Raw genomic sequence first — 26,848 nt, forward strand, 5'->3', positions numbered from 1 at the left:
GCACTCGTAGCAAACAGCCCTCCCAGACACTAAGGGAATGCAAATCTCTGCCATTCTCATGGCGAGAGAAATTATGCCTTGACAGTGGCAAACTACTGAAAAATAGCACACAAATTGTTTCTTGGAGTTGCTTTTCTCCCCTAAACTATCGTTTTCAAGACTGACAAAATTTGCTATCATTAACCTGTATTTATATATATATATATAAGAACCCAGATAAAATAAAAAGTTTTGTGTTCTTGATTACAGATCAAATTACAACCATCAATTACTCTGGATGAACACTTGTGCAATCTCCCATGCCATTCCAAGACAAGATGACTCATTACTACTTTCAGGTTAAGTTGAAAAGTTATGAAAGGTGCGAGAGGAATCTGAGAACAGGAGAAAAAAAGAAAAATCTCAGTCTGTTGGAGGTGGTTTGCATCTTTCTGGCAAAAAGAAATCAATGCCACTTACACTATTCATCCTCAGTAACACTAGAAAGGATGCAACAATTTATTAATTTACCTTTGGCTTTCTTCGAAGAAAGAGCAATAAGATGTCCATAAAATGTAAAGGGCCATTTGGCCGCAGTAGCGACCAGTAATGTATTTCAGTACTGAAATGCAGGTACCAGATTTAAGTTATCTTTTCTGCAGTGAGTATTCTGCTATGCAATCTATGTTTTGATCAAGTTCAGGGAAGGTTAATACAAGCTGTTTGTAACTTGGCATGCCAAAGGCTTAAAGGAAGAGTCTGAAGAAAGTCACTGTGTGTATCTACCCTTCCCCAAGTCACAAAGGTCAGTGTGATTATGGGTGTACTGCACGGCTGCTCCTTCAGTTTTACTTCACATAAATGATACGTGAAACCATCAGATGTTTTCCGTGGCTGGTTAACAGAATCCTATTGCACAGTAAAAATGACACCACTTTCGGTTAAGAGCTGGACTGTGAAAAACGACAAATGCTAAAGGAGCAGCACAGGCCCAAAAGGACTTGGAGACCTCTGTAATACAAATAACGCTCTGAGGATTACAGGGGCTGAATCCATAAAGGTTACATCAGTTCCCTGCTTGGACCCACTATTGCCTTAATGCTTGCTTCTGGCTTTCTCTAGTTCAGTTTCGTGTTTTTGAAGACTGCAATTGGCAGAACTGTTATGTTGGGGCCTACAGTGTATCCGCCCTTGCTTTATTTCCTATTTGGGGTCACAAACACTGTATTAAAATATTTACTTTAATATCATCTTCTAGATAAAGTAAATGCACATTTGCCTCTAAGAAGAATCAGAAACATCTGTTTCCTGGCCCCAGAGCAGGAGCAAAAGACAGGCTGAATGGCAGCAACTCCTCCAGAGCCATGGCAGAGGGATGCTCATCCCCACGCAGAAGCACCCTGTCCCTGAACACAGATGCTGATTTGGCAGATGGTCTGCCAGAAATTGTGAGTTTTAGAAGCCCTTCAATTCCCTGTGCAGACATCTAAATCCGTCAACAAAAAATTATAAATTACTCCAATGAAATAGTGAACACACTCATTAGGAGTTATCTATTTAGCTATGCCCTAAAGCAGCAGCTCGGACTGCAGTTAAGTTGCATCAGGGGAGGTTTAGACTGGATATTAGGAACACTGTCTTTATTGAAAGAGTGGTCAGGCATTGGAACAGGCTGCCCAGAGCGGTGGGGGAGTCACCATCCTGGGGGCGCTCAAAAAATGTGTAGATGTGGCACTTGCGGACATGGTTTAGGAGGCCTGGGGGTGTTGGGGTGATGGTTGGACTTGATGATCCTAGACGTCTTTTCCAATCTTAATGATTCTGTGATTCTAAGACTGCAGAAGAATAAAAGACTGGATTGGAATCAGGCAATGCACTGTGCGTGAGGCTCTACGCTGCTACATAACACGTCATTTATGCCATCATGCATTCAAGACCTAGGGCCAGATTCAGTGCCCTGTAAACAACCTCACTGAGCTGCTGGACACAAATCAGTTTGTTCTTTCAGCTTACCAGGATATGCTGATGTTGGCTCCGTATGAGGCGTACACCACCTCTGCCCTCAAGGAAGCTTTAGTGCCTTGCCCTCTCTGTGCTGCCTAGGACTCTTCACCCCCAGCAAATGCATGTCAGCTCTCCCCCTTCAGAACAAGGGGCAGCGTGAGTCTATTCCATTAAGAACAAACCCAAAGTGCATTGCAGCGTGCTTCTGCATTTCCTTTCACACCCAAGGCCTGCCCTTCTTGTTCTCTCTTGGCTTCCAAGATTCTGCACCCTTCTCCTGCTGCTCTCTCTTCAATCCCCCAGTCGAGGTGTCCTCTTGTGGACCCCTCTCATCTCATGCAGGGGTATCACAAGGCTCTCATCTCAATCTCTACCTTTCCCCCCACCCTGTAAAATTTGTATCTGGAAAGTTTATCTATAAGCTCAAATTAAACCATTCTTTCTATTTTATACATCTCTCGTGACCAAGGTTCTAAATTTCTACCATCTGACATATAGCCCATTAATGACATCTGCCCAACAAAATGAGATATTAAAAACGTTTTCTCCACAGCCCTCCCCCATTTGCTCAACTGCCACTCAAAATACTATTGTTCTACACGTCACTCAAGGCTGGAACCTAAGCAGCAATATATATAATATTTAATTACGTCCACTGATCTGTTGCAAAAGTCAGCCTGTCACTGAGTATGACACTTAATCATTTCTTTGATTTATTTTCATTCTGATTTAAAATATAAGCTGCTTGTCTTCGCTTTCAGGCCCTGTTCTGTCCCAGCCTAACGTCTTTTGCTGCTGAAATTGTTACTCCTGCTTCCAACCGAGTATTCCAGCCTCTCACACACTGCCTTTCCAAATAAGTATCATCATCCTCCCTTTTTGTTGCTGTGTGTGGGAAGTTTGCAGGAAAACAAGAAACCTGTTGTACGATCCTACTAATCCCCTTCTTAAGTTCCCTGTTCGCACACCACCCCCTTTGACAGCGCACAAGCTGCTGTTACACTACGGCCACCAAGTTGAACTGTACTGCTTCCCCGTACGCCGCCTTTCGTGAATGCAATCCACACCCACAGTCATACAGCTGGGTCAGCCCTATGACGCAAACTATGGCTTTTCTCTGAATTTGAAAAAAAGTACATTTAAAAAAAAAAAAAAACAAAACACAAAACCACCCAAACACTTAATTCTTTCAAAAATTCACTGTGCTGGGAAAAATTTTCTTTTAGGGGAAAAACAAAAAAGTCAGGTTTAAGCAGCTTCCTCCTTAAAAGTGTAACAGAAACGGCTCAGGGAATGATGTGAATGATGTCAAAAGCTATGTTTTCTTTGATTGACTTGGAAACTGTCGGGGGAGAGTGCAGACTATTAGCAAACAGGTGACCTGCATCTAGGCCTGAGAAATTTTGCAGAGACAGAGAGGTATTGTGGAAGCTTCCTTACGTTGTCATCAAAGCTAACAATCAGAGACATTTACTGTCCCTGAAATAATTCTGATCTCAGTAGAGACTGAAAATCAGAATTACTCAAAATCATGTGGCAATTCATAGCATCTGCAGATACACAGTAAACTGAACCCGAGACTGATTCATATATGCTAAATACTTTCCACAGACTTACATTTAAACTGAAGTTGCCAGATATGAAGCTCACATTTGTGAGCTATGCTTTTGTTCCCGCTACAATTTTTTCTTCTTAGCTAAAATGCAAGTAATTAAACTCTCTTCTCTCCCACAGCTCACAGTTCTTCACTGACAAAGTCAACAAAAATGAAGCAACTGTGCAAAAGGACTCAACTGACTGGCTCCAGAACTGCACCTTTGTAAAGGCACGGAGGCATGATTTAGAGCACCTAAAATATCCTCTCCTCTTGGACTTGAGTGCACCAACCAAATTAAGATGGGTAAGTGTTAATGTTTCAGCTACAAATGCTTTTCATTTGTGGATCATTACCAAAAGAATATCATTATCCCCATATTATTGGTGAGATAACTGAAACCCACAGGCGATGCTGTAAGTCGCTGCATAAAAACAATTCATTGTGCAGGATCACTAAAATAAGCCTGTTCCTTTGCAGCTCTGTATTTTCAAGCAGCAGAAATCGAAATATAGGATAAGGTATGCCACATCAGCACTCAATGCACCTGAACGGTTCATAAAATCACAATTTAGGAGAGCTTTAACTGAAATGTGACGGTGTCATTTTTGCAAACAAATCCATTAGGTACTTATTTCAACCTTTCAGGAATTGTAAAGGACTGAACGTTTGCGTGTGTCAGGTATTCTTGTACTTCATAAATCTGTGATCCAAGATTTCACTACGTAATTGCATATAGAAAAGTAATTACAGCTGTTATAAAGTGTAAGTTTAACTGAACAAGCTGCTGACAGAAAAAGGCAGTAGCTTCACACAAGTGAAAACGCAGGAAAGCAGACATACGCCTAGCATGCGCTGGTGTTTCAGCAGGGCACCTGCGAGGGTTGAAGAAGTCTTTTGTAACAGACAGGAGAGGATGCTATCAACTGACAAGTTACTCCTCTCACCTTCACTCTCACTGTGACAGTAGCGAGACCAGGAGGCATAGTGCCCTTGCTGTCGAAGGCTTCCACAAGAAAGGTGAAGGTTGCTTCTGTGTCAGAGAATGATTCATAATCCAAGGACTTCAAAAGCGATAGCTCGCCTGTGTACTTCTTAAGTGCAAAATACTGTAGGGCTTCCTGGGTCCGTATTCGATAGTTAACATCAGAACCAAGATCAACATCCTTTGCCTGGAGAGTGCCACACAGGAAAAAAATAATGTACTTAAAGCCAAACAAAGTCAATTTTCATTAAAAAATCCCTACTAGATTTAAAGAACATAAAAAACAAACTACTGCAAACAACTTTAGTTTTGTTATTTATTCTAATAGCACTTAATACTACTGACAAACACAAGGAAGACAAATCCACTTAAGGTTATAAAATCCAGAGATATCTGACACGGGAAATGAGCACAAGAATTCTGGGCAAGAGTCACTGGAAGCTCAGTCTGTTCTCGTTCCCTTCCCTGGGCACCTGCTACAGGCCACTGCCAGGGAGAAGACTCTGGGCTACACAGGCATTTGATCTCACCCCACATGGCAGTGCGGACGTTTTTATTTCATACCAGTATTTAAACAAAGAATATTGATCTTCACCAGCATAAGGAGTATTATGTGATTGCTTTAGCTGTAATTTGACATTAGATTTATTTGCAGTCAAGTCCAGAGAAAAGCACCCTTGTTGAAATTGTCTCAGGACAGATTCTTCTCATTAAAGGACGCTGACCAAAACATCAGGAGGATATATAGACTGCTTGTGGGAAGTGAATCTCAGCTGTCTCTAGAGATCTAGCTCATCCTTGAACAATTAACTCTCAGTTGTCTGAGTATCTTTCATAGTCAGTGAAGAGAAGACAACACTTCCAGGTGTTCACTTCACTTTACTCCAACTATCTTAGGTGAAGAGCTTGGAATTGGATGAATTACTTCTGGAAGCAACTATTTATCTCCATTAACCATAATGTGAGATTAGACATCCAGGTTGGACCTAGATGTCTAAATCAGTTGAGATAAAGCTCTCTTTTGCTACTACTGTAAACAGGTAGAAGCGATCAGATGGGAGCTTTCAAAAGACAAATCAAAAGCACTTTAAATGTATAAAACAATAATCAAAGAAATTACAATAATGGTGTAGGTTTTGCTGTTTGTTTTTTCATCATTGCTTTTATCTCCAAATGAACCTCAGCTTCAAAGTATTTTTATGTACCTGTCTAAAGGTCATGCATTTTTCAGTCTGTTAAGTGTCATAACTTCCCCTGCGCCAGTTTGCAATCTTTTACTGCAGTCTCACTGACCAGTTAAATAAGAACATGCTTAGTATTGCCGAACACTTACACAACATCTTCACTCTGTAATGCTTTCTTACCTCTATTTGCAGGAAGACAGTGCCTGGTGGTAGATTTTCTGGCACACAGACAGTGTAGGAAGCATTAGTAAAAACAGGGCTGTTGTCATCAATATCCAGCACCTTGATCGCTAGAGTTAGCGTTGAACGGCGAGGGTCCACAGCTCCATCTGTTGCTTCAACAATAAGTTCATAATAGTCCCTTACTTCTCTGTTCAGTTTAACTGCTGTATAAATGCTACCATTTGATGTGATTCGGAAAAGATTGTTGAAGTTTGCCAAACTGTAATGAACTTGACCATTAACACCAGCGTCTGGGTCTGTAGCCTAAAGAAAAAAGAGCCACGTTTTAATGCATGTCTTAAATACCTACAAGGGCCATACCTACATGGGAATAACAGGGTAAGCTAGGGTAACATTCAACAGGGTACTAATGCTTGTGTGGCTACTCAGCATTTCTTGTTTACGGCAGCTTGCCTCTCTCGGATATTTTGCTGAAGATAAAATATCCCACAGAAACAAATCTCTCAATTTGCAGTGACAGAAGGTAGGTTTACTGGATCCCAACTGGACTTCAGGAGAAAATACACATTTGGTTGCTCAGCCTTGGACAGCTGCGCACATAAGCAGAAGACAAACCAGATGTTTTTAAAGTCAAGCATTCAGATACGTCTAATGCTGAAGTATCTTTAGGGTTAGGTGGTATCTGAGGGGAATTTTTATTTTACACTGTTGGACTTGGGTGTTTCGTTGCTGCTCAAATCATTACGGAGTAGATGCTTAGATGAAAGATAAAGCAGTCAGCAGAGCGATAGAATGGACACACTAGTTCGAAATTTTCATCTCACTTGTTTGTCACATTTAGTAATATTTTAATCGTTGCTTTCCGAGGAACCACTTAACTTTCTATAGTTTACCATTTTCTTCAAAACCAAACATTACAACATTTCATCCTTATTCTTCTACACTCAGAAGAGGCAGATGACTGCAATAGAAAACTGCTCAGATTTTGTTCAGTTGGTATCTTTGTTCTCACATAGTGAAATAAGTCTCAGGTAAGTCTCAAATTTCAGTATCAGCCAAATAATTCTTGCTATTACATAACTTACATCCCTTACAGGGATGGACAAAATTCCTATGTTTTTCCTAGAGCTACCAGGCCCTCAATGTAGACTGATGCTGACCTGTTATTTTTCCTCCTCTTAATTAAATTATGGCATAATGAATAAAGTTATGTAAATTAAGAAAAGGGCATTCTGTGAGCAAGGTATTTTCATTTACTTGACTTTATAAATGATGCTAAAGACATCTGGGAAGATCATAAGAGATTTTCATGTTTTGTTATCAGAACAATTGGCAGGAAGTTCCCATGAGCATTTAATTCCAGTGAAGGCATCCATTGCAAGACACTGTAATGAAACCATTTATCTTCCTAGAAATCAATTAAAAGTTAATTAGAATTGTTAATAAGAAAAATTTCACTGTGCTTTTCCCCTGCACTACATCAACGCATTAAGAACTAACGGCTACAAGTTCATGATGACCAGTCTATGGATAACATAGTCTTTTCATCGACATCTTTCAACATATGATTGATTTGCTTAGTTTACAAGCAATTCCATTTCCTCCATAGAAATAAGTGATTTGGGGCAGAAAGACCTCCTAGATGACATACTGGAAAACCATCGGAATGCTACTCAAGGAGAGAAGTTTAAAGCGTGCAGCAGCAGACGCTTCGCTTCACTGAATGGAAAGCAAATTACAGGAAATGCAGAGTAAGTTGCAGAACTTCTCAATAAGACACTAACAGCAAGATTCACCTTCATAAGACTTAAGCTCCAACATGAGTATGAGGTCAGTCCTCACACTTAGCCTCTAGCTTAAACCAAAGCCATGTTATAGCAATTAAACTGATACTAAACAGAGTTTAAATGGCATTAAAAACCCCACAAAAATTGTTAACAGTACGCTGAAATTCTATGACCACTGGAAACTATGAGAGTAAACCAGGTAACATTTTTATTGAAGATTAATTTGGAAGTATGGTTTTGAATAGACAAACTTAATTTTTAGGAAAGTAAATTAAAAATACTTTCAAATATATGGCAGGCTTTGCAGTTTGGTTCCCAAAAACATGATTATGTATGTTGTAAAGTCATTTGTGTACAGCCTTGGGCATAAACATCTTTTCCACATTCTGCAGGTCTGATTTGTTTCCATGCAGCCTAGCAGGCAAATCATCATGGTTAAATCCAGTTAAACTAATTGTTATAGTACCACCATAACTCAGTGAGAAGTCAGCCAAAGACATGTGAGCACAGTCATTAGTTCTGTGCATTTTTCCATATCTTAGGCCTGTGCTTCCACAGCATGGGGCAAATTCAAATTTCGGAAGGATGCTCTGACTGAACCCTCAAACAGAAGCTTGCTGCACTTTGTCCACTAAAATTTCTACCATATGGATCCTCTGATTTTCTACTAGATAAAAACCCCCAGCTTTTCTCCAACCTTCCTGCTCTATCTGTGGCATTACGCCAGACACTGCTACTGCCTGTTTACAAAGCCAACATCCCATTTCTCGGGCAGTGCTTTGCGTTACCCGTCTTTGATGAACACCATGCAGAAGCACAGTCACTGAGGAGAAGGGCAAAGCTGAGAAGTTACAACAGGTTATATGAGCACTGTCCAACCTCAGGCAGCTTTGCGACCCCAAGAGACTTGGAAAGGCCAGAATGCTGTACGTGGTGGCTGTCAAGCCCATGCCAGGGGTTGCTGCCTTCTGCCCAGACTCCTGTATTGCACAGCAGAGGGGCTTTTATATCCCATAAGAGCCTGCCCCTGTCCCCACGCCTTTTCCTGCCTGCTGTGGTCTCCCCACAGGCTGCAGGGGAAGCTGCTCTGGCGACAGAAGCTCCTCTTCCTCCTCAGTGCTTGCACAGCTCTTCCTCACTCCTCGCTGCTGGGAGGAGTTCTGCCCTTTCTTAGTTCTTATTTCTGTTTCCCAGAGGCACCAGCAGAGTCGCTGCAGGGCTGGGCTGTGCCCTGGGAGGCCACTGGAGCCAGCTGACCCAGCCATGCCTGACCCCGCCCCACAGAGACCCCTCAGCCCCACTGCCAGCCCTGGGAAACCTTAAATGTCTATATATGTTTAAAACTGAAGTGCATGTTTTTAAAGAATTAAAACAGATCTTTTTGTGAAAAAAAGCTTTAAGAAAATGCTAGTATTTTACAAAATTAAATTGCTTTTACAGTTTAAGATCTCCATTCATTAACATTTTATCACTATAAACTTGAAGAGAGATCATGTACTCTTTATGGATATGGAAGAAAAAGAGTTTAATCTGTTTCCTAAAAGAATCCTATCTCAACAGTACGCAAAATTAACTCTTTCCACATGAAAAACATTTCACAGAGCCTCTTGGAGCCTGTGGGCATTGGCTCCACAGAGCAGTCCTTGAAGGACTTGCTGGTGACATGGTTACTATCTGTTCCTGTTTGCAGGTCTTGCTTTGTATCAAAAGAGATGACTTTATGTCATCCCAGTTTCCTCCCCACACTCCATCACTGACAGGTACACGCTGCCATGTACATATCACAAGCCTCGACCAGAAGCTAAGGGAGGAGGAGGTTTGCACAACAAGGAGTTGGGCTTTCATAATGTCCTGCTTTGAAAATCAGCCCTTCTTGAACTTCTCACTACCCTTAAAACAGAAGCCAGCAACATCCCAATACATTTAATATGATTTGCTTATGGCCAAAGCTTAGCTGATTTACCTGGGTATACCATTACCAAAGGTGGAGAGAATCATAGAATCGTTTAGGCTGGAAAAAAACTTTCAGATCATCAAGTCCAACCATAAAGTGCCAAGTCCGCCACTAAACCATGTCCCTAAGCACCATATCCAAACGTCTTTTAAATACCCCCAAGGGATGGTGACTCCACCACTTCCCTGGGCAGCCCTTTCCAATACCTGACCACTCTTTTGGGAAATAAATTTTTCCTAACATCCAAGCTAAACCTCCCCTGACGCAGATTGAGGCTGTTTCCTCTTATCCCATGTCTAGTAACTTAGGAGAAGAGACCAACCCCCACCTCACTACAACCTCCTCTCAGGCAGCTGCAGAGAGCGAGAAGGGCTCCCCTCAGCCCCCTCTTCTCCAGGCTAAACCCCCCCAGCCCCCTCAGCCGCCCCCCAGCACACTTGTGCTCCAGACCCTGCCCCAGCCCCGCTGCCCTTCTCTGGACACGCTCCAGCCCCTCCAGGCCCTGCTTGTCCCGAGGGGCCCAAACCTGAGCCCAGCATTCGAGGTGGGGCCTCCCCAGGGCCGAGCACAGGGGCCCCATCCCTGCCCGGCTCCTGCTGGCCACACCAGTGCTGACACAAGCCCGGGGGCTGGTGGCCTCCTTGGCCACCCGGGCACTGCTGGCTCATGCCCAGCCGGCTGTCAGCCCCCACCCCCAGGGCCTTCTCCGCCGGGCACTTCCCAGCCCCTCTGCCCCAGGCCTGGGGCGCTGCCTGGGGTCGGTGTGACCCAAGGGCAGGACCCGGCACTGGGCCTTGTTAAAGCTCATAAAGCAACCAGTTTCCTTCTCTGTTTTCAGCTGTAACCATGAGATACAAGTCACAGATATTGTTTTTCTCTGGGCTACACCAACACTGAAAATAATTTATTCTATTAGTTAAGGTCCATTAGGAGTAAGAAAGATCTGACCACAAAACTGGCCAGATTTCTTCCTATTCCCAATACTGCAGTCTCTGTCTCACCCCAGCTTCTAATCCCTATACATCTGAACTTGCGTGTATGTGTAGGATACATACAGAACACATTTCCCCCCGCCCTACAAGAAGCCAAAACTATCAAAGTTGAGGGCAGCACAACTGATAATCCACATTTCCAAAGATGATCACTCACTCTTCCCCTGCCACAGCAGGATGTCAAGACCAGACAACTGAAGAAAGAACCTTCTCATTTCTGCCCTGTTTTCCTGCTAGATGATTTTTTTTGCCTCATCCAGCTGTAACCCGAGTCCCTGCTTCCCCCCTTCCCTACAGTTGTCACAGGGAAGGAAAGTATCAGTTCAAGTGCCCGTAGAGGCAGCGAGGGGTAATACACAAGAGAGCGAAAGAGTCTGAGGCAACTGGCCTTCACACAAGCACTGCTGCAACACCTGAGTTCCCAGCCACCATACTACCCCAAATCTGCCAACCCATTCTGGTGTCCGATCACTTGCAACCACATGCAACACACTTGGTAAATTTGAGTAAGAAACTAAGCTGATTTTGCTATTTTGGGTTAAATAAAAATTCAGAACCAGTCGTCTGCATGCTCAGAGGTTTCCCTCTTTTCTTACTGAAGCTGGTTCAAGCAGCCTGTTAGGCAAATTTACTATGGCAGTGTTACACAACTGAAGAGCTCATAAATTCACTTACGTCAATGTGGCCTAACCAAAAGAGATTCTGTCAGGATAGAGGAGCCTGCTTCACACAGGTCTAAGGTAATTTATTTTCTTTTAACTGAGAGCATCTGCAGGAGTACAAGATTGACTTAAAAAAAAAAAGAGAAAAGCAAAAAACCAATCCCTTGCTGACTGGCTCCTCTTGCCAATGCTGCAAGAGATGCACAAAGATGGGGCGCACGTTTCTATTTCTCCCATCTCATTATATTTATTCAGAATTAGGAAAAGCGTGTTCCTCTGAAGAGTCTCTAGTAACTCCTGCTGTTGTTCTAGTAACTCCTCAGGTCTAAACAACTACTCTCATTTCCATTTCTCATGGGGCTAACTTATAAAGTCCTGCATGATAAAACAAACCCAGAAACATCGGAATATAAATGAATCGTTACTTTATTTCCTGGAAAATACCATAATCTAAAGGTGATAGCCTTTATCTGTTGTGGTAAGCTTAAATTTGTATTACCAACTGTGCTTCAACATTACTAAGAAACCCTCATGAAGGAAAACCAACAGTGTTCCAGAGTAACAAATTATCTTTCTCCTTCTCAAACAGCTTGAAAATACAATTCTGGGAGATCTGAATTACCAAAATATCTCTTGAAGGATCATTAACTCTGAAATATAATGACAAGTGCTTAAATGTCAACAATATTAATTATATCATTATCATTCTTTTCAAAATAAACCTCCTACTAATATCCACAAGTCTTGCTCACAAAGGGTAACAACAGGATTTAAGCAGGTTAATTGAAGGTTTATGCTCAGACTGCTGGAGCTGGAAAACAGCAAAATAAAGCACCGTGCTGGTGGTGTTCATACTTCTCTGTAAAGCAGAGACAAACATGACATATCTCTTCACTAAAGCTGCAAGCTGAAACGCTTCTTAGGAACCACTGCCACCGACCCAACTTCCTCCAGATTAATTTTTCCTTCAGGTCTTCTTCAGGGACAGAAGCTCCCCATGACCCACCCAACAAAAGCTCCAAATCGCCGACAGCCTCTCCAGTGTTCCAGCAAACACTGCACCTTGAGCAAGGGGTGGAAATTGTGCTGGAGGACACAAAGAATGCTGTCGGTGGGGGTTGGGTTATTGTTTTCCTGGATAACAACATTACTTTTTGTATTTTTATGGGTTTAATGGGTTTATTATTATGGGTTTATTTTTTATTATTAAAGGGTTCAGAAGATTCCCAAGCCTCTCAGTTGTGTCAAATAGTAAATCAAGTGTGGGTGGGAGTGCTCAACTGATTTTGTACTCGTTTTTCAGAAAGATTACAGTTTGAGTTCATGGGACAAAATTAACATCTCCCAGGTGCAGCAAGAAGCCACAGATATTTGAAACATTAATGACCTCTTGGTATTTATTTAAAAATATTTTAAGGAGGGAAAAATCAGTCATCCATAAAAGTTTGGAATTTTTCTTCTTCCCTATATTTTCAGAAAGGCTTTTCCTCTCTTTCATTTCTTTTTGCCTGCTTTTACACAGTCTTTCATTTCCCTATTTCATTTATTATGTACTCTAAGCCAAGGAAAATATTAGAAGTCCCCAACAGTTTTGAAAGAATTCTGTCAGCTCAACTCAGAATAATGTCAAAAGTAGTAAGGAGACAAGGAAATACCTTTGCCCTGCCAGTGTTGTCAGCAGCTTCACACACACTTTTCTATTGTTTCTCGCAGTTAGATTAATAAATCGTGCTCCTAAACACTCATGGCATTGCTGTATGTCCATCACAGATAGTTGCAATACTCCCTTGTAGCCTCAAACCCTACAAGAATTCGTTTGTGCAGAACTACCTACAAAACTGACATTTAAATTACTTTATTCATATAAAGAAAAGAAAATTCTTTTACAGACTTGCAGGGTTAGAAGACTGCAAGGCTTTGTACAAGTTTCAGGCAAAAAATGATGTAATGCTTCTGTGTTCATGCCTAACCAAAAGTATATAGAAGGCTTTTTAACTTACGTAATTCTGCTATATAATTTCTGACATGCCGCAAAACTTAACGTTATACTGCAAGAGACAGAGGCTTAGTTACAATGTGTGATAAATCTTAAATGTTCTGAATTATTGGCCTGCAAAAAAAATGACTTGATGAAGAAAGATGATATAAGGAATCCACAGTAAAATTAGACATAGCAATATCAGTGATCTATCACTGGCTGGGGCAGCCCAACTGGGTGTAGCTGGTCTAAAAAAATTGGAGAGGCAAAAGTGCAACTCGGAGGCAGCACCCTCAAATTTTGGCTATCTTGACATTTCAAGGCAACTTTTTTAAGAGAACAATCTAATGCCCTACACACGCATGTTTTTGAAAAAAAATCTACAGGTTTTGTGTATATCTTCCAGGAACTTTTCAAAAGAAGAACTATCTTATCGAACTACCAAGTCATACCAGTGTATGATTTTTCTCATGACTACACTTAGAGTAATTTGTTAGGGTAAAGGTAGCACATGGTAATTTTTTCAAATACTGATACATTTTAGCCATTATACAAGATGGGAAAACCTTTGATAATTACTTTCATAGACAATGCAAATTTCAGTGCATCTGGAGGGTTAGTTTGGAAACCAATTAAATGTGACTCTAAATAAAACTCGATAGTAAGAACAGTTAAGTGCTACAAGCAAATATAAATTAAAATAAATGAAAATCAGAAAGCTCATGGCTGCAACAATATGATTTAACGGACTGATGAACCTCCTACAGAAGTTAATCATACTGTAACATTTAAAAACAGACAAGCTTTCTTTCGCCTGGTGTGCAACCAAATCCTAAATTTAGACTTGCACTGCCTGTTTTTACTTGAAAGATCATTAGAAATTTTGCTTTTATGATGAGTATGTTCTTTGGCAATGATATGATCAAGCAATTTAGGGATTAAACTAATGAATATATACACTAGCAAGAATAAACCCCAAAGCTTTCTAAATCACAGATGAAAAATAGATGCATTGTTTAAAATCTCCACATTTAGCTGGGCTTCCAAACATTTCTCCAATACCTTTACCCATTTTAAAGTTATTTTTGTAATTTCTCTAGATTGCTGGCTCTCCTCATAAGCCCACCTTATTAGAGAATATTAGAATCTGAATCCGAGCTGGAACATAACGGCCAACATTTGGATTTGAAACTACTTATCTCACCAGCCACTCTTAAAGCACTCTCTGTTGTCTTCTTTTATTCACAGAATAATACTTAAAGGAAATTAGTTTTCTTATATCAGTTACAGATATCAAGGCCACAAGGTCTGAATGTTAGAAAAAACTTATCGACACCTGACACACATCACAAGAAAACTCCCTCACTTCTCCTTCTACCAGGTGGTCTTCGAAAAAGGAATCACTAATCTAGACCATTGTTCGAGTCACAGAAGAACATCCATAATGAGAAACTGCAGGCAAAAGTTTGCAGACCCAATACAAACCATTCTAATCTGTAAGCTCAGGAAAACCACGATTTATTATCCCAGTGACAGAAATCTGAACAGCCAAATCTAAACAAATAGAATCAGCCATCAAAATACTAAATGAGCATGTATTACAGACATGAAACCGCTGATTCAGAAGATTTAGTATGGCATTGGGCTGACAAAAGATGAAAGGGCTTAAAAACACACTGGGATGCAAGGTGTCAGGCAGACAACAACAAGAATGCCTTTCATACAGAAGTCCCTGGACTCTCAATGATCAACTGTCGTGATTGTGAAAATGGCGGAAATACTTCTCTGACAGCAAGTATCAAAATTTGCACTGCATGACATCACAAATGTTATTACTCTGGAAGACAAAGATGTAAATTAAAGCACAAACACAACATCAGAAACAGGAAAGACGAGAGCACGGCTTTTGAAATACATTTGGTTTAAATGGTCACCCCATTTACCACATGGTATGGGTGGCAAGGAGCGTTTTAAATTATTTGATCTGTGTCTTAAGCTCACCTAAGGTTCAGCAAACCACTGTAAAGCTGAGGGAGTGTGGCTGCAGCCGCGTGCTGTGAAATACCCTCCAGGAATTATACAACCCTTCAGGGGTGTCAGCAGAAAGAAGTTAATCATGCCTAACACTGCTGGTCTAAGATGGAAAAAAACTGCACAAATCTACAACTGCACGTATTTCTTCTAAGCCACAAATTTGGACTTGAAACCATGACATCTATCTTGTTTTAAGAGGGTGAAGGAATTTTCTTGCTAAGAAACAGGTGAAAATCCAACTAGAAGCTCATGGGACAATGACATCAACTTTAGCTACGGCTGTCATTTCATTTCCTCTTACTCTCTAGAGTAGAGATGCAGCCTTTAATAATTACTATGACAGCTAATTATAAAATCTAAGAGCCGATAAAGGGAAATAAAGATAAAATTAATTTAAAACGTATAGCGAACAATATTCATAGAAGTTACCATGTTCTGCACTTCTCATCCCTCTTGCATATCCCCTTTTAGGTCAGAAAGAAGATATTCCCCAAGACTTATCATTTTGAGGAAAGCAAGGAGCAAATCCCCTTTCTGTACACAACTTTAAGCAGCATTCAGCCAAGCTGACATGAGCATGCCCTGCCACACACATGCAAAAGGTTAAAGGCAGGCTCTGTGGATGCAGTGATTCAGAGAAGCTACAATTCTTCCACCTTCATCAGGTATTAGGGGCTGACAAAACTGATACGGGCCGGGCAGGAAGAATAAAAGCACCTGCAACAGGACTTGAGCACATCCACGCCCTATCGGAAATACTCCCCCCTCTGCACGTCTTGTCTGACGTGAAACTATGAAAGTCTTTATGCCACTGGCATCCGCATGAGCATCTCATGGGAGACGGTGCTGAAAGCCTTACTAAAGGCCTCTCTAACCTACTATGTAGACTACTTTCTTAATAATCACGCAAGGAAACGAAAGCACAAAGGTCCTATCAAAATGACCTTGCGATGAGCCAATCACTTTTAAGAAACTACATGAGAGTTACAGAAAAGAGCACAAACAGGAGCTCAAGAATAACAGCTCCGAGCACCTCATTCCCACACACGCAGACACTGCAGAGCCATACCGCTACGCGGCAGCAGATGCACTGCTGCTGTGGATGCGCACATTGCAACCAAATATGGAAACCCGAATTTCCTCCAATCGTGGTCCAACTGCCACGTTATGATTCTCCAATTTTAGATTGTGATTAATTTTTTTATCAATTCTGACTTTAAAATCCTAGGTGCTCGTAGTGGTTTTACATATATTAGATGAACTCAAAATACGTTGGAAGGTAATGTATTATGCAGCGAGCAGTAGTCATGGACTCACTCTGGGTATTTGAGATTTACTTCAGAGACCATGACTTTACTCTTGCCCAAAGGCTTAATTCCTTTCCCCCACAGACTGTCCTCTTCTGCCAATAAATCTCCTTTTTTCTGGTCTTGTCCTTTTTCCTCCACCTTTAATTTTCCTGCACGTTGTCTAAAGGTACAGGAGACCTGAGAATTTAATTTCAGAAGCTGGTATTTTTAATACAGGTAAGGTGTATTCTACAGCTAAGGCTGTGGGAAATTATACGCTGTTCTATGAGCCTTCACACAGAAAACACAACAACGGTGATTTAGATAAAGCTAAATTCATTTCTAGACTTTTTACAACAAAATTTTGTAATGTAATACCTCATCAGCACTTGAAGCAGTTTTCTTGTATACAGAAACACAAAATCATGTAGTTATAAGGGATCTCCAGAGGTCACTTCGTCCAACACAAAAAGCCTTACCAACATTTGCGAAATTTAAACTGGACTTTAAATGGTGAGACTTGCAGGGTTTACTACCTTGTGAATTTAAATAAAAATAGCAGCTGGTAAAAATTTACTGATATTCACAGACAAAAAGCTCTGTTAGGAAACTGGCACCATAATTACATTTAATTAGCATTCAAAAGTGACAGTTTGCTTCTTTACATGACACATTTAAAATACTTCTATGCCATTAAAAGAAAATGGCTAGAGTCAGTAGACTGGTGCCATATAGGCTGCCTCTGTCTCACTCATCTTACAGTTATGCCTTGCTTTGTTCTGTAGTAGACAGACGCTACTGGATATATACCACAGGTATGAATTTACATTTATTACGTAAAAAGAAAAGTAAAATATTTCCATTGCACAGTACAATCAAAGAAAGTCCTCCAAAATCTCACTTTTCCAATAGGTAGGAGAGCTCCATCCTAAAGAGCAACTTACTTTAAGTGTTTCTTTTCTCTTTTAAAGAAAAGCAGCAGAACCCGGAGGTATTACACGCACTGCCTGCAAACCCCTTTCATTACTGGAGCTTATTTGTACTGTCTCCATTTTAGGAAGAGCTAAGGTCCAGTGTTACTTGAACATCTGACTGGGGATTGGTTTGTCCATACTTTCCTTCTCACTTCCTCTCATGTCCCTATCTACCCTTGACACCAACATGTTCACGTTAGAGACTTCAAACAGTGCCGATCAATGACACAAAAATGTGCCTACAATAAACAAATGACGGGTGTGTGTGAACAAACCTGGCTATACATAAAAAACAGATGAATAAAAACTTCAGTCGAGCGATTCATTTCCTCTCCTGGGCCCCATCAGGTCAACCGCTTCTTACTGACCACAGACTGCGTTTTGAAGGTCTGTAACAAACTACTCAGAACTGTGTTCCGCTGAACAAGAATGCGAGCCCCCTTGCAGATTTTGCAGTTGGCAGATTGCTCCCCATCTAAATGTCATTCCGGTTTTTTTACGTCCTGTGCACCTGGTATTGATTAATAGTAAAGGGTACAACGCAAATCATTCAGATGCCGTACCTTCAGCAGGATCTTAGCTGGTTTAGACTGCAACAGACAATAAGGTGCCTGAATTTAATTTTCAAGTTTCCCATTTGAAGCTTTTTGTTTCCTGTTGGTCCTTTGTAGAGAACTTAGTTCAGCAATTCTCCTCCTGTCTTGCGGAGGGATCCCCATGATCAGACATGAAAGAACAGCAGGGAATCTAATACACCTCCAACTGCCCCAATTTAGACAACACTGTGCAAAATAAAAGGGATCTGAAATACATCTGCTACACTTCCAGCCTTATCCTTTCTAGCTTTTGTTCTTTTAATCTTCAGTACGCTCCTCAAATCCCCACAGGCAGCAGTGCTCTGCCAGTGCCTTCAGGAACTCCGGCTGGCAGACAAAGGGCTGTCGGAGAGGCGGAGAGCGATGCAGAGTGTGAACGCTGCCTCCCTGCCTGTAACAAGCCCTCCCGTCTTCAACAGAAGATCTTTCATTGCCCTTGTTTGGCATCTCCTTGGGAAACAAATTCCCAAACGTTACCTAGGCCCTTCTGGGAATCCCTTTTTAAGTCCAACCTTCCCACTCAAAACAAAGTAGAGCATAGAAATCTCTTGCCTGCGGCAGCAGTTATTAGTGGGAGTGTTTGACACAACTGTTTTATACCCCAGCCTGCTTATAACCTTCCCTGTATTAGGGGAGAGGGGACAAAAGGAGGTGTGAATGCGATTCAACGCTTGTTTAGAATAGATGAGCAGACGAGATGTGAAGTTCTGCAGCCTCAGGAGAGGAAAGAGAGAAAGCCCATATGGAAAGTCAAGAATGGGAAAAACATTCCAATAGCTGCTCACATGTCATCTGGACTATTTCTAATACTTTAATATAGGTACTGATAAATGTTACAGCTTTACCTTATTGACATTATAGAATATATCCGCACTTACCAGCATCACTATCACATCAATTGCAAAAAGAGTTTTAAAAAAATCAATAATAGTAGTAGCAGCCGCTGCTAATAATCAAACCATATAATAATGGATTTTGGTGGGTTTTTAATGAATAAAATAATGATTTTCACTATAAAATACATTCAAATAGTAAGCCAATTAGAAACAAAATAGATTTGGTTGGGAGAGAACTCTGAAGGTTGTTTCAGCATCCAGTTCATTGCTCATGTCCTATTTCCTTAAACAGCCCATAACTTTACCATCTTCTACTGTGGGTGGTGCTTTCCTCCCCTAGACTGACAGTGGGCTCAGGCAGCTGATGATCCTGACAACAAACCTTACCAGTGAAAAAAAACCTGAGGCATCAAGGTAGATGAGCACCTTTTCCGTACCCTTCGTCACTAGGTCCTCTGCCTCACCGAGCGGCAGGGCCTGGGTCTTCTTGGGTCTTAAGATAAAAATCTCTTGCCGCATTTAAACCCTTGCAAAATGGGATGCCAACATTCAAAAGGGAAAGGGACACCCCAAAACCTGTTTTGTTTTGTTTGCAATCATCTATATCACTGCTTACTCTGGCAGATTTCAGGTTTCTGTTTGAAATGAAGGTAAGTAAGAGGTATTCTGAAAAGCAGGCTTGCCAGTCAGCAGCTTGATTCTTGGTAGTGAAAACACATGACACAATAAGGGCTACCTTCTTTTACAGGCTGTTTTAATCTAAAATAGTCCTTTATATTTTAACCACATCACAGCTTCTATACAAAATATATTCGCAGAGAGACCTCTCCCATATCTGCTGTGATTCTGACAAAAGATATTTCAGCTTTTAAAGAAGAATATCCTCAAACAACAGAGCTACACCTAAATGTTCATCACCCTTATTTCAATAACCTCACTGAAGCCAGAAAAAAAAAAAGCCAAATGCCCAGCCCACCCTTTTCTGTACTATCTATTTGCATTTGTGAATGTGAAACAGCAGAAACTACATCCAGTAGCGGTGCTATAAAGGGAAAGCTTTTTCCATCCAGAGACTGGGAATTAGAATGGCGATAAACACGACAATAAGTGATATAACCAGTTTCTGTCATTCTACAACTAGGAACAAACTATCAGGAGGCTCAGTTACATAATTTCATTTCAACACAACTTATAAAGTATAGTAATTTACAAGATAGAGAAGTTCTGTTGCAATAACTCGTTTTATTTTACGGTTCCATCTCAGCTAAAAATAGACCCAATCTAGTGGTGGTGAAGATTATTGCACCTTGAGGGCACCCAGCAAAACACAAAATGGATTTTAAAGATATTTGGTAGTGACTCGAAATATCCTGTCCGTTTGTTTTAGGATGCAAAATGAAAAACGACCACATAAGATAAACACAATGACAAAACTGAAAGCAATAACTTATCAATTTATATAAACTGATTTAATTGTAGGGATCCTAATTCCTGTATGTCCAAGGCTTCAAAACAGCCTTCGACGTGGCTGATACTTCTAGAGTAACGAAAGCAAGCTTTAGGAGAACTGTAATCTTCATCAATGCTAACAAAAGTTATTTCCCTTGAAAATTACACCTGAGCTCGGACAGCTTCAGAGTAATGCCCACCTTTAATGATACCAGCAAGAAAAGCGCAGACATAGGTAGAACCGCTTCAGTGTAAGCGCAAATGAAACTGTGCTGAAGCAGCCTCCGAAACCCGAAGTACAACTTGGATGAAATCAAACTTCGAGAGTAAGGAAAAAAATTGGAAGGAAACACAAACCTAACCAAGGAGGCAGTTTTTTCAGTTTACAAATAGCAGAAAACAACTAAAGTGAAACACACTTAAAAAGAACACAGAATTAACAAGACAGACGAGACATGAGAAACACTGGTAGATGTCTTACTGCACAATATAAATTTGGGAAGAAACATGGTTATTACGGCTATATGCTACCCAATATGGCTCCCACGCTACTCAAAATGCCCTATTCTTTCCGAAGGTACTGCTAATGCAACAGTTAAGGAGCTCCCACTTTCTATTGAGATGGTTGCTATTGGAACGAAAGGCAGATTTTTCACCTTAATTCCTGAAAAACCATGCTTCCAAATTCACCTTGTACCTACAGCTCATATTGCATCCAGCCTTTGTGCTAACCCACCTCTGAAAGAAATACGCAACATATTCAACTGCTAGTTAAAAACCAAAAACAACAAAAACCCCACACTAAAAAAAAACCCTCAACCAAACAAAAACCCACCAAACAACTCATACTTTCTTCTTTCAGCCGGTGTTAGGAAAAACTGACTTTGCCAAACAAAAGTGATGTATGTTTCACGTGACTGAATCTGCGTTCGGTGGCCCAGAAGACCCGTGTGTGTTAAAAAAATTCATACAACTGCAAATCACTCAAATTAACAACACCCCAACCGCAATCTATTTTTATGATAGGTAACTACTAATTTCAGTCAACAGTTTAACTGTTTTTCTCCTTAATGACCTTAAAATTTTCTATACGCATGATAATTTTATACACATATATGTCAGTTGTTCAGTCTGTTAGAAAAATATTTTAAAAGAAATCTGTAAGAGTATAAAAACGTGGCGACAATATTGTAACGCTGTAGATCTGTCATAGGCGAGTGTTTACAGTGGTGTGTCTTCAAAAACAGTTTTTTAACATGTTATTTTTGAATGAAAAAGCCTTTTCAGCTATTAAGCGCAGAGAACAAGAAAATCAATTCTCTGTTTTAAAGCCCAAAAGATGATTTTGTTAACATAAACGCATCTGACAATAGACGGTTTGCATTTAAACCTCAGACATTTTGACGTGCGTTTGTCTAAGGGACAATTATTTTGTGCTCTTTCCTAAGAGTCTGAACAGTTTGGGTAATAAAATAAACAATTTCACTTGCACAGTTAATAACTTACCCTTACTTGACCAACAAAAGCATTGGCTTCCTCTTCCTGTACAGATAGGTTTTTAGGTAGAAACATATCAAAAACTGGTCCGTTGTCATTTACATCCGTCACCACTATATTAACAGTAGCAGTGGAGGTCTACAGAGAAAGATAACATTATGAGCACATTATTGTTATTTTCAGTTTCACAGATGACAACTGATCCGCGACCTTACTGCTAGATATTAGACCCATCCGCTACAGAATCACGGGCAGAGTACCGAATTTTTTCACGTTTTTGTGAAACAGGAGCATTATTCATTTGGAGACCTTATTTTTACATTTTTTTCTTATAGGACAAAACAGGCTCAAGACTGAACAATGTACTAGTGATGCTTGAAGGACTCCAGATATCTTTTTTTCCTAAATGATGTTTTAAGGACTTAAGGATCTTTCAATCGGGGGGGGGGGGGAAGAAGCTAGAAATATCAAAATGTGCCAGAACTATAAATTTGGAAAGCAATTACTGATTTTACTAATCAAAATATGCTACTGTGATGATTAGCCAGCTTCTCTGCTGGCACAATCACGCTACCACAGCTCTGTGGTGAGTTCAGCTGGCCTTAGCACAGAGATCTATCATCCTTCACCCACACCCTGACGATGTGCTGTTGAGCATTAGCACATCAACTTCAATGTACAGAGAGGTGCTTAGTGGAAACAGCGTAATTAACTATATTTAACACATATACAGTTTCAGCAAAACACATCCATGCTTCTTACTGAAATTTGCTATCCAAATCAAAGCAACTGGAGAGTGAAATACTTTGTTTGCAGACCTTCACAGCTCAAGTCACATCCCTTTTCATTAGTCCCATATACCAAGTGTTTCAGACACAAACCACCATGTTATTGTATTTAATACATTATTGTAATTAATACATTACTGTGTTTTAAATCAATTCAACAAATATTAAAACCTTTGCCATCAGAGATACTTTTATTCCATAAATTCAAATCCAGCACAGGAGCAAGTACCACTGCAAGCTTGCTTCAGGTTTATGGCTGTTTAAGATCATAATAGAAATGGATACATCAGCTAACACTAGCTACTTCATGCAGTTAGTTATTTCAGAATATGCCTAAGCATTGGCACCTCTCCTCCGTTTCTCATGGTTAACCGTTTTAAATTGAGGAGAAATACCTCAGTTTGAGCATCACAAATTGAATCGTTGTGGCAAGAGCAACAAAAACCATGCCTTTACTTTATACCCTATAAAAATAAGTACAGAAGAGCTGAGGCTAATAATGCAAGTCTCTGTGGCCAGTGACACGGGCTGCAAAGAGAAGGAATGAACAGTACTCTTCATCCACCAAGGAAAAGAGGAGCACGACTAGCCAAAAACCACGGTAAGGAAGTGGAAATGATACGCTAGGGAAGCCTTTCACTGCAAGAACAGAGGACCACAGGCACAGACAGTGCAGGGAGGCTGTAGCATCCTCCCCAGGAGCAAGTCGCATTAGTAGCTGGCGTGACTGATAGCGGTGTAAACCGATGCTGTGGTGGAGCAGTGTAACCTGGTATTATAACGTGGTGTCATTAGTCTATGCATGCTTCCTTCAGCATTTCATTCAGATCACATGAAAAGAAAATAAAATTATCTTATTCTATAAATACAGCCTGTTAGGCAGGTATACTAAGGGACACGGATGCTAGAAGAAACACATGTGAAGTTTAACCCTGCTGCCTTATTGCTGCAGATCGCTAATGCTGGTTCTCCAGCCTGTTTTGTACTGTTTCCCCGTGACAGCAATATTTGTAACGATGGCTACGCTGCAGCCACTGCTGCCGTCAAGTGCAGCGTAAGATCACACACAGTGTATTAAATCAGCTTTCCTGCGCAGACGTAACCCCTGAAAAAGCCTCTTGCTTTAGGCACAAGACTAACTAACCTGGTCAGAAGAGGCACCTCACAGGTTTCATTAAGAAACCTGTAACCATCCTCCCTTAAAAAACAAAATAAGTCTGAATGTAAACCTGCATCTTTGCATGCCTTTTCTGATCCATCTTCTGGTGCGTGCCTCCTAGGTAACAACCCTCAAGCAGCTTTACACCCTCATAGGTCCCCACAGTTAACTGCCCACAATAAATGCAGAACATCATCTAATTTTTATTTAAGGGGCAAGCTCCTTGTACCTGCCACATGGGAAAAGCACTCGCAAAGGACAACTAATATACTCACAGTCTTAATAGTATTTGGTCATGCTTTCATTACTGTGTCGCCGGTTCCATCTGATAACTTACTCTCTGCAGGAGAGATCCTGTAGCAGGTCAGCGGTATTGGAGTCAGCTGCCTCTTTTCATGGCTAGAAATCCATCTGGGGCATTTACATGGTGCCCCACGTATTCACTGAGGTGCTATCTGTGCTAGCAGGCTTCCTTAGCAACCCCTCTCGATATCGGCACAGCAAAGAGCAAAACCCAAACATACACAAGTGGCATAAATAATATCCATACACAGTGATGCTCTTTCAGAATGAGAGTTTTTGTATGGAGGCAAATGCAGAACACAGATCTGTTCCATTATAAGCACCATACAATAAATATTTAATACTTAAAAAGTAACAATCAGGGGGCTGGAACATCTCCCTTATGAGGTTTCTTCAGCCTGGACAAGAGAAGGCTATGGGGGGATCTCATCAACGCCTATAAATACCTGAAGGGCGGGTGTCAGGGGGATGGGGCCGGGCTCTTTTCAGCGGTGCCCAACGCCAGGCCAAGGGGCCACGGGCACAAGCTGGAACACGGGAAGCTCCCCCTGAACATGAGGACAAACCCCTTCCCTGTGCGGGTGCCAGAGCAGGGGCACAGGCTGCCCAGAGAGGCTGTGGGGTCCCTTCCATGGAGACATTCACCCCCCGCCTGGACGCGGCCCTGTGCCCCTGCTCTGGGGGTGCCTGCTCACGCAGGGGGTGGGACGGGGTGAGCTCCAGAGGGCCCTTCCAGCCCCGCCAGTCTGGGATTCTGTGAATACATAATCTTTTGAAACAGACAAACAAAAAGAGGCTTTCAGGCTGCCTTCTTATATTTGCTTATGCTCAGTTATTTGCTAATTGTTTCTGAAACTGCCACTCCCACATTCAATTTAAGGAGAATGTACTTTACAATTTATGCATCATTGTCAACACTAAACACACTCCAGAATGTTTGCTCTGACACGCAACGCACACCGAATGTAAATCAATCTTCCCAAGTTCACTTAATTCCACAGAATACAGGGGAATAAAAATTCTTAGATTTAATACACTGCGAGAAATATGGCATAAAACACATTGGCTTAAGACAGTGAGTAAGTCTCATTTTCAAAATATTTCTTTTCCATTCAAGTGAATTTTAACAGGATGCATCTGAATCCATGGCGTGTTCATTTCTGATGACGCTGAATCAACCCGCAGCAGCTCTCAGAACAGCTGCCAAAACGTGCCTTTGCACCTGGTAACTTCTGAAAGAAGTGCTGAAAGTAAAATTACTGTTGTGAATTACTTACAGGTCTAACTTTTGTACACAGCACATGCCCATGGGGGGGGGGTCACATCCTTATTTTAGATGAACATAGCAACATGGTATGAGGAACTCCTACGAGCACTTCTCCTAAACGACAGTGGTTTTCTAAGCCCAAGGAACTCTCTGCTCTGGAAGCATGCTATGAACAAATGACCCTGCAGCAATACTCATATGTCTTAAAGAAAAAGGGAACCTTTCTTCTCCTCAAGCCTTCTTGAAACCCAATCATTATAATATCATTAGAAATGGAGAGCTTACTGAATTCTGGAATAAGTCTAGAAGAGGTCATTTGAAGTATGAAAGGAGACTCAGGTCTCACCTAAGAGGAGACAGTGGAGGCAGCAGGGAAGGCTGAGCTCTGCTTGCTATAACCTGGATTAAGATGAATTTTAAGATCCTTTTTAACATCTTTATCAATGGTGTGGAGGAGGTAATGAAGCACAGCCTCCTCAGGTTTGCAGGCACCACCAAACTGGAGTAACAGTCAACATGCTTGAGGGCAGGGCTGCCATTCAGAAGGACCTTGGCCAGCTGACAAATGAGCCAACAGGAACCCTGTGAAATTCAGCAAGGACAAATGCCCAGCCCTGCCCTGGGAAGGACAAGGCCCTCAGGAGGACCTGGGCCAGGGCCTGCCTGGCCGGCAGCAGCTCTGCAGGACAGGCCTGCGAGCATCGGCAAAGAGCGAGGGGAGCAGGAGCAGCTCCGAGCCCTGGGGCAACACAGGCCAGCGGCCCGTGGGCTCTACGGGCAGGGGGCCAGCTGTAAGGAAGGGATTATACCCTCTTCTGCCCAACCCTCAGAAGACTGCACCTAGTACTTAGATAGTGGCAGGAGAGAAAACAGGTGTAGACTGAAACCAAAGAGGTTCAGACAGGGCATAAGGAATAGCTTCTCCCTGCAGCAACAAAAATGAGGGCATTTCAGCACAATGAAACACAAGCGTTTCCTATACGCCGCGCTCCAGCTTGTCTTCACACTATGGACAGGTACTGAAAAAGCTGTTCTCAGCACTACCTGGATGAGAACATAAAAGATCACGTTTTTGATGCCTTTAACTCACTGCATAGGGGTTACCTGAAAAATACAATAAATCCACTACCAGCCTGAGTTGTGTATGCAAAGGGTGAAAGCTTGCTTTCTTGAGTTATCCTATAGGTTATGCTGAAATGCAGGGTAGGACTTGTGATTAGTGCTGAGGGATTCCAGGTCAGACTAAACCCCAAGACTAACAAGAATTGGAAGAATCGAAGAGATTTGCTTAGCTAGTTTTGCAAGAAAAAAAAGAGAGTTTGTGGGGATTTTATAAGAAGGAAGAAAGGGAGGT

General features: G+C 41.4%; 1 protein-coding gene across 5 annotated transcripts in view; it reads right to left on the reverse strand.

Annotated features, from left to right (window-relative positions):
• Positions 1-26,848, reverse strand: part of PCDH15 (protocadherin related 15) — an 826,977-nt gene that overhangs the window by 119,896 nt on the left and 680,233 nt on the right. For all 5 annotated transcript variants that reach the window (XM_064464573.1, XM_064464572.1, XM_064464569.1 and 2 more), the window contains 3 exons: positions 21,987-22,115; positions 5,927-6,232; positions 4,525-4,749 (listed from right to left, as the gene is read on the reverse strand). In XM_064464573.1, coding sequence (XP_064320643.1) covers positions 4,525-4,749; positions 5,927-6,232; positions 21,987-22,115 — 660 coding nt within the window. The remainder of the gene's footprint in view (positions 1-4,524; positions 4,750-5,926; positions 6,233-21,986; positions 22,116-26,848) is intronic.

Source organism: Phalacrocorax carbo, chromosome 13, assembly GCF_963921805.1.
Source record: "Phalacrocorax carbo chromosome 13, bPhaCar2.1, whole genome shotgun sequence".
Lineage (NCBI taxonomy): Eukaryota > Metazoa > Chordata > Aves > Suliformes > Phalacrocoracidae > Phalacrocorax > Phalacrocorax carbo.